Below are 15,604 nucleotides of genomic sequence, written 5' to 3' on the forward strand. Positions count from 1 at the left end.
ATTCAAATTTTTTTATTTACTATGTTTCACTTATTTCTAAGAACTTTTTGTCATTTGATTTATAAATATTAAAAATCATTCAAATGATTCACTAATCACTTGTTATAGTTCCCTCGGGTAACAGTTTTTATATACACTAATCTGTAAAGCTAGCTGATACCAAGTTTTATGTATCCTAAAAGCTTTTGAGTGCTTTGCTCTATCATACTTTAAGTAAGATGTGGTTTATGTGGTTGTTTAAGTATGGGAAAGGCATTAGTTATCTCCTTTGCGTATATATGCATAAGTGTGGTTTTATAAGCTCGTCTTAAATGGGATGTACATGTGTATTATAGTATACTGTAGTTTATCCATGAAAATTTGCCAATTCACACAAAACTTAAACAGAACATTACGATTGATAAAATATAAAAATAAGTAGATGTGGTATGATTGCCAATGAGACAACTATCAGAGTTCAAATGAAGTAGATGTAAGCAATTATTAACAACCGCACGGCCTTCATTAGTGAGAAAAAACCATAAGGTATAGTTGGCTATAAAAGGCCCTGACATGAAAAATATAAAACAATTCAATTGAGAAAACTTGCAGCCTAATTCAAAACAAAACAATTATGACAGACATGATCTAACGACAATCACTGAACTACAGGCTCCTGACTTGGGACAGGCACATATAGAATGTGGTGGGGTTAAACATGTTCAAAGGCGCCAACCCTCCCCTTACCTGGGACAGTAGTGTAGCAGTGCAGCATAAGAAACTATAAAATTCAGTTGAAAAGGGCTTAACTCATCAGATCGATACAAAGCAGAAAAACATCTATCAAAAACACAGACCGGAAGTGGCACGGAATTCATACAGCCGTCACAACGAAGAAGACACAAAGTACAGATCTGAGAGAACTCGCAGTTACTGACAGCTAGTTCAAATCCAATAACACTTATAAAAAAGTCATGTATCTAAGACTAAAATATCAATCAATACACATCCAACATCCTATGGATTTAGTGTAAAGACGTCATTTACAGTCAGAGAAAAACATGACCTTATGCAATGCCAAAATATAGGTATCGACAGATTGTAGAACAGTGAAAGAGCATATGTGTATAACAATAATATTTAGTATGGTTTTAATTTACTGATAACAAAATCAATATTTATACCAATAAAAACAATATTCAAAGATCCAATTACAGTGTTGAATTGGTAACCTTCTATAATAAGTTTATTTAAAGGTTTGATAAGTTTTCCTGGATCTTATCTAAATTTCTGGGCTGGGTAAACAACATCACCATAAAAATTAGAAGAAAGCTTCATTTTGATTTTCAAATTCTTTGGTTGGGTCATTCCAGAAATATGGTTTAGTTTTGAAAATTTATGATTTGTCAAACCACAGTTATGGGACTTTGACGATCAGATTTAATAGGTATTATTCTACATGAAATGCACTAGATCTAGAATGCATTGATCAATTTATTTCACACTTTACTATTATGTTAAAGAATATAGATTCACTTTGTATTTTGAAAATTTATCGTTTATCGTGCCAGAGTTATTGGACTTTTCACAGTTATTTCTCATGCAATATTTATTTGCATATGGATATTGTTGATCATGCATGTTTTTTTCAGGGATATCATGTGCAGAGCTGTTTTTTTTTTCTATACCATTTGGGTTTATAACATGGATCACATGTATTCTGACAATTTTCTTGAAGGTCATTGGCAGTAATAGGTATTTTAAGTGTTGGTGTATATTCATATATTGTAAGATGACCACTCAGAAACTTGTTCATTTTGTCCCTCTTATTTATCAATATGAATTTGTCATGACATATAGCAAGGTAAACCAGTAAAGGCAATCGGGTATCGGATCAGTTCTTGAATACCCATACTAGTTTTTTTTCTGTAATTGATATCTTCTCCTGTCAGTGACATGTTCCTAATTCTATATCTCATTCTAGCCAATAGAATCTTTCCCACTTCATAAGGCAACTAATGAGAACCGATACTTGTTACGAAATAATTTCAAGATGGCGTGAATATCATATGACCCTTATAGCTTTGCACCATGATGCTAAGCAAAAAAATGGAGAATATAACTCACTATAGTGAACACAATTACATGTTTAAGGAATATACCCTTTCATGAAAATAAAAGTAACCACTGAAAATTGTTCACAAATCATATGAAATGATATACTTATTACATTTTAGTTGTAATTAACTAATCACTCATTTTCCATATAACAGTTCAGTCTTATTGTTTTACAAATGACAACAGTTTTTCAGGGTTCTTCAAATCATTTAAAGAACAAGAAAAAACTGTTGTCAGTTGTAAAACATTAAAACTGAACTGTTATATGGAACAAACTATCTGATCTCTGACACAGAACAAACCATTTCTTACATGGAACAATCCATTTTTCGACAAGGAACAAACCACTTCTGACATGGACCAATACATTTCTTACATGGAATAATCCATTTTTCGACAATGGACCAATACATTTCTTACATGGAACAATCTATTTTCTACATGGAACAAACCATTTCAGACATGTGTATAAATCTAAAATGGACAGAACTTTTATGGGATAACCCATCTTAAAACAGCTCTACTTTTCTAAAATGGACTACTCTGCTACACAATAAAATTATTATAATTAGTAAGACAATTCCACTGGTCAATCATATCCCTTTTGTTAATAAATAGGTGAAAGTTACAATTTGTTCATTGAATATGACCCTTCATGCATAAAACATTTCAAATTGTAAAACATTAGAGGACCCAGACTTCAGTACAGAAAGTAACTCATTTAAAAATATAAGCAGAAATACCCTACTGTTTTAACCTTTGTATTCATCTGGTCTAGAGAATATTTGCCTTTATTTTGCATGCTTAAAATTTTACTGTAGTCTTGGCCATTTGAGTTTTATCAGTGCATATAGTTTAAAAATGCGCTCCGCCTAGAGCAGCTGGATACAACCGCAGAGGCCGAACTCTGAACAGTTGGGGATCATAACTAAATCATTTAAATGTAAAATCCTATTCATGTCTAGTGCTATATTTGTAAGTCATTTTACTGTATTGTGTCTGTCAATTTCATGCAAGTTTCGACACAATATTCAAGCTTGATACAGCTCTGAATTTGGATAGTGTTTAAATATTTGACACATTATAGATTTCTGACACTGAATAAATATGGTCAGATAACTTAAAAATTTGAAATGGGACATTTAATCTACTTAATGGTCCAATATCCAAAATCTAATTCCATAGTTAGATTCAGCACATAAAAAAAAACATGAATTCAAACAAAAAAAAGTTTAATTTTTGACCCTTTGAAACTTAATATGGACTAATTTGAAAACAGGGCCCAAAATTAAAAATCTGAATGCACAGTTATATTCAGCATATCATAGAACCACCAGAATTCATTTTTTGATGAAATCAAACAAAGTCTAATTTTGGACCCTTTGGACCTCAATGTAGTCCTATTTAAAAATGTCCAAATAATTAATATCCAATATAGTTTAACATGGTAAAAACCTCAAACAATTCAAGACTTCAAATTAATCCTCATTGAAATTGGTTAAGAGATTTGTATTTATTTTCAATTGAAGATTACTTGCTGTTGTGCAATATTTTGCTGTTGTGCAATACTTTGCTGATGCGCAATACTTAGTAAATCTGTTTACAAACTAAATATAATAATTTACACACCCTGTTTGGTGTGTATCTCCTGCCATATCAGTATTTGTTGTTTCTTTATATAGATCAGAAATAATTTATGTTAGAACCAGCTTAGCCAGTATTAGAAAAGTCTTGTTTTTGGCCCCTTTTTGGCCTCTAGTTTCTTAACGATTAAAGCCACAACCCACAAAATCGACCCCAACCTATTGTGTGTGGTATGGAACCTAGTGGTACTTAAGTATTTGTCCGGAAACCAGAAAAACCTTGTTCCTGACCACCCCTTTTTGTCCCTTATTCCTGAATGGTTGAGCCATAACCCCCAAAGTCAAACCCAACCTTCCCTTTGTGATATGGAAATTTGTGTTTCAATTTCATAGAGATCCATAGACTAATACTTAAGTAATTGTCCATTAACCAGAAAAACCTCCCCCCCCTTTTCTTTTGCCCCTTATTCCTGAACGGTTTGGGCCATAACCCCCAAAGTCAATCCCAACCTTCCCTTTGTGGTATCGAACCTTGTGTTAAAATTTCATAGAGATCCATACACTTATACACAAGTTATTGTCTGGAAACTATAAAAATACCTTTTTTGACCCCTAATTCCTAAACAGTTGTTGTAATTAACTAATCACTCATTTTCCATATAACAGTTCAGTCTTATTGTTTTACAAATGACAACAGTTTTTCAGGGTTCTTCAAATCATTTAAAGAACAAGAAAAACTGTTGTCATTTGTAAAACATTAAAACTGAACTGTTATATGGAACAAACTATCTGATCTCTGACACAGAACAAACCATTTCTTACATGGAACAATCCATTTTTCGACAAGGAACAAACCACTTCTGACATGGACCAATACATTTCTTACATGGAATAATCCATTTTTCGACAATGGACCAATACATTTCTTACATGGAACAATCTATTTTCTACATGGAACAAACCATTTCAGACATGTGTATAAATCTAAAATGGACAGAACTTTTATGGGATAACCCATCTTAAAACAGCTCTACTTTTCTAAAATGGACTACTCTGCTACACAATAAAATTATTATAATTAGTAAGACAATTCCACTGGTCAATCATATCCCTTTTGTTAATAAATAGGTGAAAGTTACAATTTGTTCATTGAATATGACCCTTCATGCATAAAACATTTCAAATTGTAAAACATTAGAGGACCCAGACTTCAGTACAGAAAGTAACTCATTTAAAAATATAAGCAGAAATACCCTACTGTTTTAACCTTTGTATTCATCTGGTCTAGAGAATATTTGCCTTTATTTTGCATGCTTAAAATTTTACTGTAGTCTTGGCCATTTGAGTTTTATCAGTGCATATAGTTTAAAAATGCGCTCCGCCTAGAGCAGCTGGATACAACCGCAGAGGCCGAACTCTGAACAGTTGGGGATCATAACTAAATCATTTAAATGTAAAATCCTATTCATGTCTAGTGCTATATTTGTAAGTCATTTTACTGTATTGTGTCTGTCAATTTCATGCAAGTTTCGACACAATATTCAAGCTTGATACAGCTCTGAATTTGGATAGTGTTTAAATATTTGACACATTATAGATTTCTGACACTGAATAAATATGGTCAGATAACTTAAAAATTTGAAATGGGACATTTAATCTACTTAATGGTCCAATATCCAAAATCTAATTCCATAGTTAGATTCAGCACATAAAAAAAAACATGAATTCAAACAAAAAAAAGTTTAATTTTTGACCCTTTGAAACTTAATATGGACTAATTTGAAAACAGGGCCCAAAATTAAAAATCTGAATGCACAGTTATATTCAGCATATCATAGAACCACCAGAATTCATTTTTTGATGAAATCAAACAAAGTCTAATTTTGGACCCTTTGGACCTCAATGTAGTCCTATTTAAAAATGTCCAAATAATTAATATCCAATATAGTTTAACATGGTAAAAACCTCAAACAATTCAAGACTTCAAATTAATCCTCATTGAAATTGGTTAAGAGATTTGTATTTATTTTCAATTGAAGATTACTTGCTGTTGTGCAATATTTTGCTGTTGTGCAATACTTTGCTGATGCGCAATACTTAGTAAATCTGTTTACAAACTAAATATAATAATTTACACACCCTGTTTGGTGTGTATCTCCTGCCATATCAGTATTTGTTGTTTCTTTATATAGATCAGAAATAATTTATGTTAGAACCAGCTTAGCCAGTATTAGAAAAGTCTTGTTTTTGGCCCCTTTTTGGCCTCTAGTTTCTTAACGATTAAAGCCACAACCCACAAAATCGACCCCAACCTATTGTGTGTGGTATGGAACCTAGTGGTACTTAAGTATTTGTCCGGAAACCAGAAAAACCTTGTTCCTGACCACCCCTTTTTGTCCCTTATTCCTGAATGGTTGAGCCATAACCCCCAAAGTCAAACCCAACCTTCCCTTTGTGATATGGAAATTTGTGTTTCAATTTCATAGAGATCCATAGACTAATACTTAAGTAATTGTCCATTAACCAGAAAAACCTTCCCCCCCCCCCCCCCCCTTTGCCCCTTATTCCTGAACGGTTTGGGCCATAACCCCCAAAGTCAATCCCAACCTTCCCTTTGTGGTATCGAACCTTGTGTTAAAATTTCATAGAGATCCATACACTTATACACAAGTTATTGTCTGGAAACTATAAAAATACCTTTTTTGACCCCTAATTCCTAAACAGTTGGGACCATAACCCCCAAAATCGATCCCAATCTTCCTTTTCTGCTATTGAACCTTGTTGTTAAATTTCATAGAGATCCTAGTGAATGGATCTCTCCATTACCTCCTGTTAAGCAGACATAAAAATAACAAAAACAAATTGTTGACGCGCCACTGCCTCTCGAAACAGCACATTTAAATCTAAATTTGACTCTGTCAAGGTGAGACAAAATTATCAGTGGCCAACTTTAGTAATATCAGGTTATTTATCTTTGCAGGAATTGTGTGTTGATGGCAGATCCTTGATAGTCTTTGTTAAATATTTTAACAATTTTCTGGACTCCTGACAATTAAAAACATGACATACTGTGGATTCATTATTATTCGTTGGGTACCAATTTTCATGGGTTCCGTGGGTACAGTTGAACCACGAATTCATATGTTCAACGAATTACACATTGTCTATAGGCTTTGTACACAGAAATCGGCAAACCACGAATTCAAGTATCAACGAAAATGTAAGTTTTCCTCAATCCACGAAAATTGATAACCACGAAAATAAATGAATCCACAGTATAGTACAAACACTTTTTTTATTGTTGAAGATTGTAGGTTGAACTCAAGATAATTTTCCTTTTTTGGGTTTTTGAGTTGTTGTCTCATTAAGACATTCAGATGCTTCTATTATTAATTGCTTTTAATAAACCAAATTAGAGTAAAAAATGTACATTTAATCAATTTTATTGTATGATGATAATGATGATTTGAAGATGCATTCAGTAATGGACAATAACTTATTTCACCATAATTTTTATGGCATTTTTATCTGACACAGTATAAGAGTCCCAGCGTTTCTCTGGATCATATGGTTCCCATCGACTGGCAGGGAAAATGTGTTTGTTTCTTTCATACCAAGATCTTAGACAAACTTTGCCTGCATGGGACTCATCTTTCTCCACTGAAGCGTCACTGACCAATCGCACATCCTCATGTACATCAAAGTTAAATAATGGTCCACTTTTTCCTCTTGCTTTTGTCACTATAAAATCATAGAAAGTATAATGTTGTGCAATAATTAAGTCTTCCTTCACATACATTAACTGATCAACCGTGACTGATTTCAAATCATTGAATTCTCTCCTTAATCCTTCTAAACACTTCTGCAAGAACTGTTGCATACTGTTCCCTTTCCTCATTCGTACCTGTCTTCTATGACCTGAACCATCCCAGTAACTGTATGTTATTTCAATTTCTTCATTTTTTAATTTTTCTTGCTTAGTGGCCCATTCTTCACGAAGTTGTTCCCTATAAATCAACAAAGTAAACATTAACTGAAAAATGTCATACAAATTCAAATCAACTGGGTTTTACTCAATAGATTCCTCAATATCGACTAAAAGATAACTCTAATTCTGACTGTCCCCAGACGTCTTTACACTATTAGGTTTACAATAGGAAATGTCATCTGTGATGACAAATTTCTATTCTTTTTCATGAAAATAACAAATTCACACCTCTTATAGATTCAGAAAAGCAAGGGAACAGGCACATAAACCAAAATAACGTAATGCTTATCTTATTTGACCGCATCACTTTAAATTCATGCTTTAGGTATGTCAACAAATACTATATTTGAATTCACATGGACAAGAGTTTCCTTGACCTTCTACGAGGTTAAATTTAAATATCTGTGATGAAGGAAATTCTGACCATTGTTTTTACATTTTTGACAGTATATTCAATCATCAGAAAAAAATGTATTTCTTTACAGCTCTTTTCATAATGCTAGCAAGACAAAGGTTTGTTTGGCTTGCTTGCTTTGTTTGTATCAATGTTTGCTCAAGCATTGTAATTAAGATTGACATCTGAAAACAACATAAAAAGGCGGATTTAAACTTGTATACATTATATTTAAATTTGATTGAACATTATCAAATAAACAAATTTACCTATACACAGGTTTAACTCCGCCTACTTATATTGTTTGCAGATGTCAATCTTAATTACAATGCTTGAGCAAACATTTATACAAACAAAGCAAGCAAGTCAAACAAACCTTTGTCTTTCTAGCATTATGAAAAGAGCTGTAATATTAGCGAAAGAAGATATGATGCCTTGAAATCTATTATTGATAGAATTATATACCTCAGTTTGTTTTCTTCTTCCTCTCTGTCTCTGTCTGGCAGGAAACTTGTATCAACATCAGGATTCTTTCCTACAAATATATAATTACCTGCCGTTACATCCAGAAACAATGGACACATCAAAAAATCTGGACTGAGGTGCTCTCTACATCCAATTTCAACATCATTATATATTTGAACAGCTAATATAGTATTATTTTAAATTGGATTTTTTTGGTTGAGGTTATATTAATAATTTCCACATTTTTTGCTAAGGCTATCTTCTTTTAAATTGTTTTGCCAGGATAGTGAGGAATCAAGTATGGCTAATCCCAACCGGTCTACAGTTAGGAAAATAGAGCTTGAAAAACACTTGTTGAAGCCTAATGCTGCTTAATATTTTATCTTTAATTTAGAAATAATTCTTTCATGCCATGCTCTATGCTCATTTTAACATGGGTAGGCATTATATTTGTCAATATCTTAATACTGAGTGTTAAATGTTGACAAATATAATGCCTACCCATGTTAAAATAAGCATAGAGCATGGCATGATAGATTTATTTCGATTCTAATAGGAAAATTAAGATCTCTTGTACCTCGAACCTGACCTATAATACATGCTCGAGAGGCAGCCATTTTGATTTGGTGAACCAAAACTGTTACAGAAAATCAAAAGTTTAACGATAAAAAAATGAACAGATACATTTAAACTTACTTTTAGAATGATTTTATTTAATTTCTCATTGAGCAACACCAACAAAAATGTCCATTTTGATCTCCAGCGTTGTTCAAAATTCATTTCCATAATCACTCTGAAACAATTTTTTGGTTAATTAATCAATACTTTCATTTTCATTTTTAGTTTAAAGACTGTTCTCCTTTGTTAAAATATAGCAATCTCCTTATCAGAATAATGATGTTTTCTTGTTTGTGTGGAAATTTGTGACAATATTTATGGCATACCCAATCTTTTCTTTTTTCCAGTGTCAGCTTTTGGAATTTCAATCACTTCTTCTTCTTCCTCTTCATCCTCATCTTCATCTTCGTTCATTATGAATGACAAATTGGCTATCTAAATATAACAGAAGAAAAATTATATAAATTCCATATAAAAAATCCAAGGAAGATGTATGTCAGATGATGTTTTCAAATAACATAAGCAAAAACAAGGTCTATGTTTTGGAATAGGAAACCACAAAAATCACTCAGTTAAAAAGTTTAAATAGCAGGTCAACAACTTCATGTTCTTTAAATAATATGTGCAAGTTTGGCTGAAATTTTTCAAATCATTTAGAAGGAAGGTGCTGTTTCATAAAATGATAAAAACAGAAATGGTTAATTCCAAATTTTGGTATGGGAAACTCAAAAAAACATTCAGAAAAAAATCTAAAAACATATGCACAACTTCATGACCTGTAGAATAAACTCTGCAAGTTCGGTTGAATTCCTTATTAAAGCCCTTTCAAGGAGTTGCTTATTAACAAAGTTATATTAGCAGAAATTGCTAAGTCCATGTTTTAGTATGGGAAACCCCAAAAATCACTTAGATCAAAGATTATAATAGCTTGTACATAACTTCATATCCAGTAAAAAAAATTTTGTAAGTTTGGTTGAAATCTGTCAAGCTGTGTTCATGGAGTTGCTGATTAACAATGTGGGATATGTGTTGGATGAGGACTCAAGATGGAAAAAGTTATCCCTAATTGTCACTCCAGCTGGACCCTGTCAGGTGAGACAATGATAATGATCTAGGTGGTCTAAAATTTTACTAGTCTTCCAAGCTTAGGATTCCTTTATATTACATTGTACTGCAATGCTAGGAAATAATTTACAAATGTAAAGATTAAATGTAGTTTTCACAAACAGTATACATATTTGCTTGAAATAATTATAACTCAAACTATTACTACATGTACTGATGTACCTTCATCTTTTCCTTTTTCTTTCTGTCCTCCTTTTGTTTTTCTATCAACTGAGCTTCAGCATTTTTCTTTGCCAATTGTTTTTCTCTTTTTTTAACAATATCTTCTTGTTTAGCTTTCATTTCATCCAATGTGACAAGACCTACAAAATTAATTACAGAAATTTTACACGGGACATGTATATTGTTCAATTAATTTTTTAAAAAAGCAAATGTTTTTATGAGATTTAAAATACTGTAAAAAGCAATTTACATAAATATGAACTGTAAATTCAGAAACTTTTGCAATGTTTTTCTAGTTGTGAATATTGCATCAGGCTAGGATTCACAAAATTAAACACTTGCAATTAAATTTTGATAGCATTATTTGTATGCAGCATTGCTGGAAATTGTAATTATTGCACATTTTTGTCAATTGCTCAAAAAGATGAAAAATGTTCAGATACAAGTACATTGTAGCTCCTGATATCAAAAATAGATTTGAACGCTTGAAAAAAAATTGTTAGCTCATAGACGGTTTTAAGGTATAAATTAATTGGCTTTCACTGTTTTCAAAAGTTTATAATACCATGTTAATATCTGAGACTTTTATGCAGGACAAGTAATTATCTATGAAACAATATATACATAATATAGTATTCATCATGTTCAGCCTTGGCATTATTGTTCTTGCTCAGTAGCTGACATTTTGTAAAAGATACGATTTATAATCTATGACAGCTATCAAACACATTATATGAAATGTACTGTCATGACTGTGGATTCATTATTATTCGTGGGAAACCAATTTTCATGGATTTTTATGTACACAAGAACCACAAATTCAAATCTTCAACAAAATGTAATTTTCTATAGGCTTGTATTCAGAATTATACCACAAAATAAAAAACTCCACAAATTTACAATTTTTCTTTAATCTACAGAACTTTGTATCCATGAAAATAAATGAATCCAAAGTACATCAATAATTATCAATCAAAAGCAAAGTTTTGAAGATTTGTTCTTCATATTTGCATTGATTTACCTATAGTGTTGGATTTTAACTGGGCTTCAATTGCATCATAATGAGTAGCAAATTTATTCTGTATGTTGCCAATTTTAAGTTCTTCTTCAATTTTTTTCTTCTTTGCTTCTACTTCTTCCTGTTCTTTTTGTCTTTTCTTCATAAGAATCATTGCTCTTCCTCCTTCTGAGGCTGCTCCCTTGTAATGTGCCATGGTTCTTTGGTAGTAACTTCTACGAAATATAATATTCTGTTTAATAAAACAATGAGAGTGTTCTGTTTGGATGTCATGAAGTAATTTAATTATAATTCAAAACCAATTGTTCAGAGAACAATTGAAGGTCTTTCCACAGCAATTTTTAAATTTATTGAAAAGAAGCTAGTTTGTGTTTACTCAAAGTTAAAATTGGCATCTTATCATCAGTTTCTTCATACTGATGCAATAAATAAGTGGTTTCTATATACTTCTGAGTGAAATAAGGGAGATAATTAGCTACTTCCGGTGAAGTAAATGTCACTTTCGGTCTCATATAATAGTTTCTTTCACACTGATTCCAAAAATATATAGTTTCTATATACTTTTGCTTGTAAACCACGAGATAATTGGCCACTTCCGGTTTATCGAAAGTCATTTCTAGTCTTCAGTGATAAGTTAATGTATTAAAATTACAAAATATATAGATTCCGAGTACTTTTCCATGAAGAAAGTGCAAAAATGGCTACTTCCAGTTTTCTCAAGGTCACTTCTGGTTGTCATTTTTCAAGGTCATATGTCATCCAACCTTTAGTATAAGGTCATATGGCTTTATAATGAACCAATGAAGTAATAATCAATTAACCTTATAATTAGACATTTCAGGGGCACTAACTCCTATAAGATGCCATTAGATTGTTTCAAACCAAATGTAACATATCTTCATTACAATAAAGCAAACATTTTGCACTTGTTCTTTCATATATATCTTTAAAAGTGTTTAAGAAAATGCAAAAACAAGGAAAAGTTAAAATTGAGAACTTGACCTTGACCTTTGACCTTGACCTCATTTGCTAAGTTAGGACCTAGGGACCTCAAATAAAAAGATTCCAGGGTTATACGGTTAACGGTTTATGAATTAATAAATGCTTCGCTGAGCACAGCCTTATACGACTGTAGAGGTCGAACCCTGAACAGTTGGGGCAAATTTGGACACAATATTCAAGCTTGATACTGTCTGAATTTGGATTGTGATCAAATTTTTGACATAATATAGGTTTCTGACACAAAACAAATGTGGTCAAAGATCTTACAAATCTATTGGGCAATACTGTGCAATTGAAGATTTCTTCTTGAAACTTTTCAAAAATTCAAAATTTGAAAAATTTTGAAAAAAAAAATATGAATCCTTTAAAAAAATTGTTAACAAAAAATCCCCCCCCCCCCAACTTATTGAAACCCCCCTTGGAGCAATAACTCCAAAACTCAATCCCAGCCTTTCCTTTGTAGTATGGAATCTTGTAGTATAATTTCAGAGAGATCCATACACTTAAACACAAGTTATTGTCTCGAAACTAGAAAAATGCTTCTTTTTGGCCCTTTTTTGGCCCATAATTCCTACATGTTTGGCAAAATTAACCCCAAACTCAATCCTAACCTTCTCTTTGTTATATGGAACCTTGTGGTACAATGTCTGAGAGATCCGTTCACTTACACACAAGTTATTGACCGGAAACTAGAAAAATGCTTGTTTTTGGCCCCTTTTTGGCCCTTAATTCCTAAACTGTTTGCCCCATAACCCTTAAAATAAATCCCAACCTTCTACTTGTGGTATTAAACATTGTGGTAAATTTCAGAGCAATTGCAATATTTATACACAATTTATTGTCCTGAAACTAGATAAATGCTTGTTTTGGACCCCTTTTGGGGCCGTAATTCCTAAACGGTTGGGACCATCATCCATAAAATCAATCCCAACCTTCCTTTTGTGGTATTGATCCTTCTAAAAAAATTTCATAGAGATCCATTCACTTAAACTAAAGTTATTGTCAGGAAACAAATGTGTCTTCGGACAACGATGCAGACGACGACGACATCATGCCATTATACGATCCCAAAATTTTTTTTGCGGTCGTATAAAAAAACATACCGACAAATTTATTTGATAAAGGTAGATAACTCCTTTAAAATTTCATCGAATCGCTTCAATCCAAATTAGCCCAAAATTCCTGAGGATGTAACAAACAATTTAGAAAAAGAATTTTGTCGATACATGTATCTTTTTTTGTTACGAAGGAGATGCACATACTTGATAAACAGTGAATAGGGAGATAACTCTTACAAAGAAAATTGTTCGGCTTAGAATGGGTGAAAATAAAAAGCGCATATGCTGTATGATACTATATAAGAAATATCTTAGCGACATATTGCGAAACAAAAATTTTACTCGATAACAAAATTTGGAGGAAGAAAAAAATAATAATCAGAACAAATACAATAGGTCTTTCCACAGAAAAGTGGAAAGACCTAATAATAATAATAATAAGCATAAGCATATCGGAGAATTCAGCAACAAAACTTAAGTCGGTTAAAAGGTTAATAAATCTAATTAACATACATGTAACCGTAGGTACAAATATTACTGTTATGTTCGCCATTAATCAGTTCCTCACCCAACATAGAATTCCGACAAAAAGTGTCCAACGTAACAATAACTTTTTTTGTTATTGTTACGTTTCAACGTAATCGTAGCAAGTACCTAAAAGGTATATGCCATAATATGGATACAAAAAAATTCAGAGAAAAGTGCCTGTGGTCAGGGCCCAATTATATTTGGTCAGGACATAAGTGTCATGAGTGTAACCCTTATTGTACTGTGGATCGGTTGTTGTGGAAAATCACTTACAATCAAAAGCTCTTAACAGTTTTCAGGACAGACAAATAACTTTCAGGAGGTACAAGTTTTCAGAACTTTTACGAAAAAAAACAATAATGCATGGTCGATTTGAAATTTATTTTTTAACACAGATTTGCCTGATAATAAACGCGAGTATGACGAAGAAACTGTTCTTTCGATAAATAATTATTTTGCGCTTTATCTTATTTTAGTAGAATAAAATCAGAGTACATTCGAATAGAATATTTTAGCGTTCATAGAAACATGGATCTCGTTCAAAGACTGAAACAAAAAGTAACTACAGAACCACCTCCTGTTGATATAACAGAAAATTTACAGACTTTACAATTTGAGAGTGCTTTAACAGAAGAAGAAAAAGCCTTACTTAATTTACGATTTAGGTCACATGCATTGACAGTTACAGCATGTGCACAAGCAACATACCTCACAGTTGTTCTCAATGCATACTTGCCAACCTCTGACAATGAGAAATCATGTCATGACATGACATGACATGACATGACATGTCAAAAAGCGTGTGAAAACACGTGACGTAGATGCAGACTTTTTAATATGAACAATGTTCATAATTTCACATTATACAAATTTGTTAATATAAAAAACAATATTCTACTATAAACTTTTATTGTATTCAACAGTGGTCTGTTTTGCTGCTTTTAAAGCAACACCACTAAGTACAAATTCAAAACAACTGCCAGTTTGGTTACATTTACTTGATAACAAGGCACACAATATATCATTGTCAAGTTCTGATCAGAATTCAGTGTGAATTTCTTTATAATTGAAAATGCTCTCTCACAGTCAGAATTTATATTGGCTGAACTATAATAGCTCTATCAAGCTTTGAAAGAGTGTCATAACGTTTTTTTGCCATCTAAAATGTCATCTATTATCTCTGCCATTACTCCCAACAAACTATATATGTTGCTATTGCCTGGTCAAAACTAGGTAGTTTATCAGAAGACAGCTGGTACTATGAGAACTGATCCAACAGTTCCGTGATATTTCCATCCTCTATGGCCTGTGGAAATCTGTTGGCTAGATTTAATACTGAAAAAGAAAAATATTTCATTATTTGATTACCATTAAACACGTTAAATGCTTAATCAAATAGCTATATTGTAGTTCTCCTCTCACATGTATTGTTATGATTGCAACATAGGGTGTACAATGCGTTACTCGTCCCTCGATCATTTGTAATCGAACTCTCAAATATAATTTATAAATCTCAGTGAATCTTAGACGTACACATCGACATCGTTTTTACTTAACAATCGGCTC

The 15,604-nt window shown here is 32.2% G+C and overlaps 1 protein-coding gene across 1 annotated transcript; it reads right to left on the bottom strand.

Annotated features, from left to right (window-relative positions):
- Positions 1–7,107: 7,107 nt before the first annotated feature.
- Positions 7,108–14,416, bottom strand: LOC127738683 (protein FAM50A-B-like). The gene is made up of 6 exons (XM_052250017.1): positions 14,312–14,416; positions 11,454–11,665; positions 10,433–10,572; positions 9,472–9,580; positions 8,528–8,597; positions 7,108–7,687 (listed from the first exon to the last, which is right to left on the bottom strand). The coding sequence occupies exons 2-6, from the start codon at positions 11,644–11,646 to the stop codon at positions 7,177–7,179; spliced, it is 1,023 nt and encodes a 340-aa protein (XP_052105977.1). The 5' UTR covers positions 11,647–11,665; positions 14,312–14,416; the 3' UTR covers positions 7,108–7,176.
- Between the last annotated feature and the right edge of the window lie 1,188 nt (positions 14,417–15,604).

This window comes from Mytilus californianus, unplaced genomic scaffold (genome assembly GCF_021869535.1).
Source record: "Mytilus californianus isolate M0D057914Y unplaced genomic scaffold, xbMytCali1.0.p SCAF_4, whole genome shotgun sequence".
NCBI classification, from domain to species: Eukaryota; Metazoa; Mollusca; class Bivalvia; order Mytilida; family Mytilidae; genus Mytilus; species Mytilus californianus.

Coding starts and splice junctions, on each gene's coding strand:
- LOC127738683 (XM_052250017.1), bottom strand. CDS start 11,646: ATGGCACATTACAAGGGAGCAGCCTCAGAAGGAGGAAGAGCAATGATT. Junction 10,573..11,453: donor GTTAAAATCCAACACTATAG/GTAAATCAATGC, acceptor TTAATTTTGTAG/GTCTTGTCACATTGGATGAA. Junction 9,581..10,432: donor AGAAAAAGGAAAAGATGAAG/GTACATCAGTAC, acceptor TGTTATATTTAG/ATAGCCAATTTGTCATTCAT.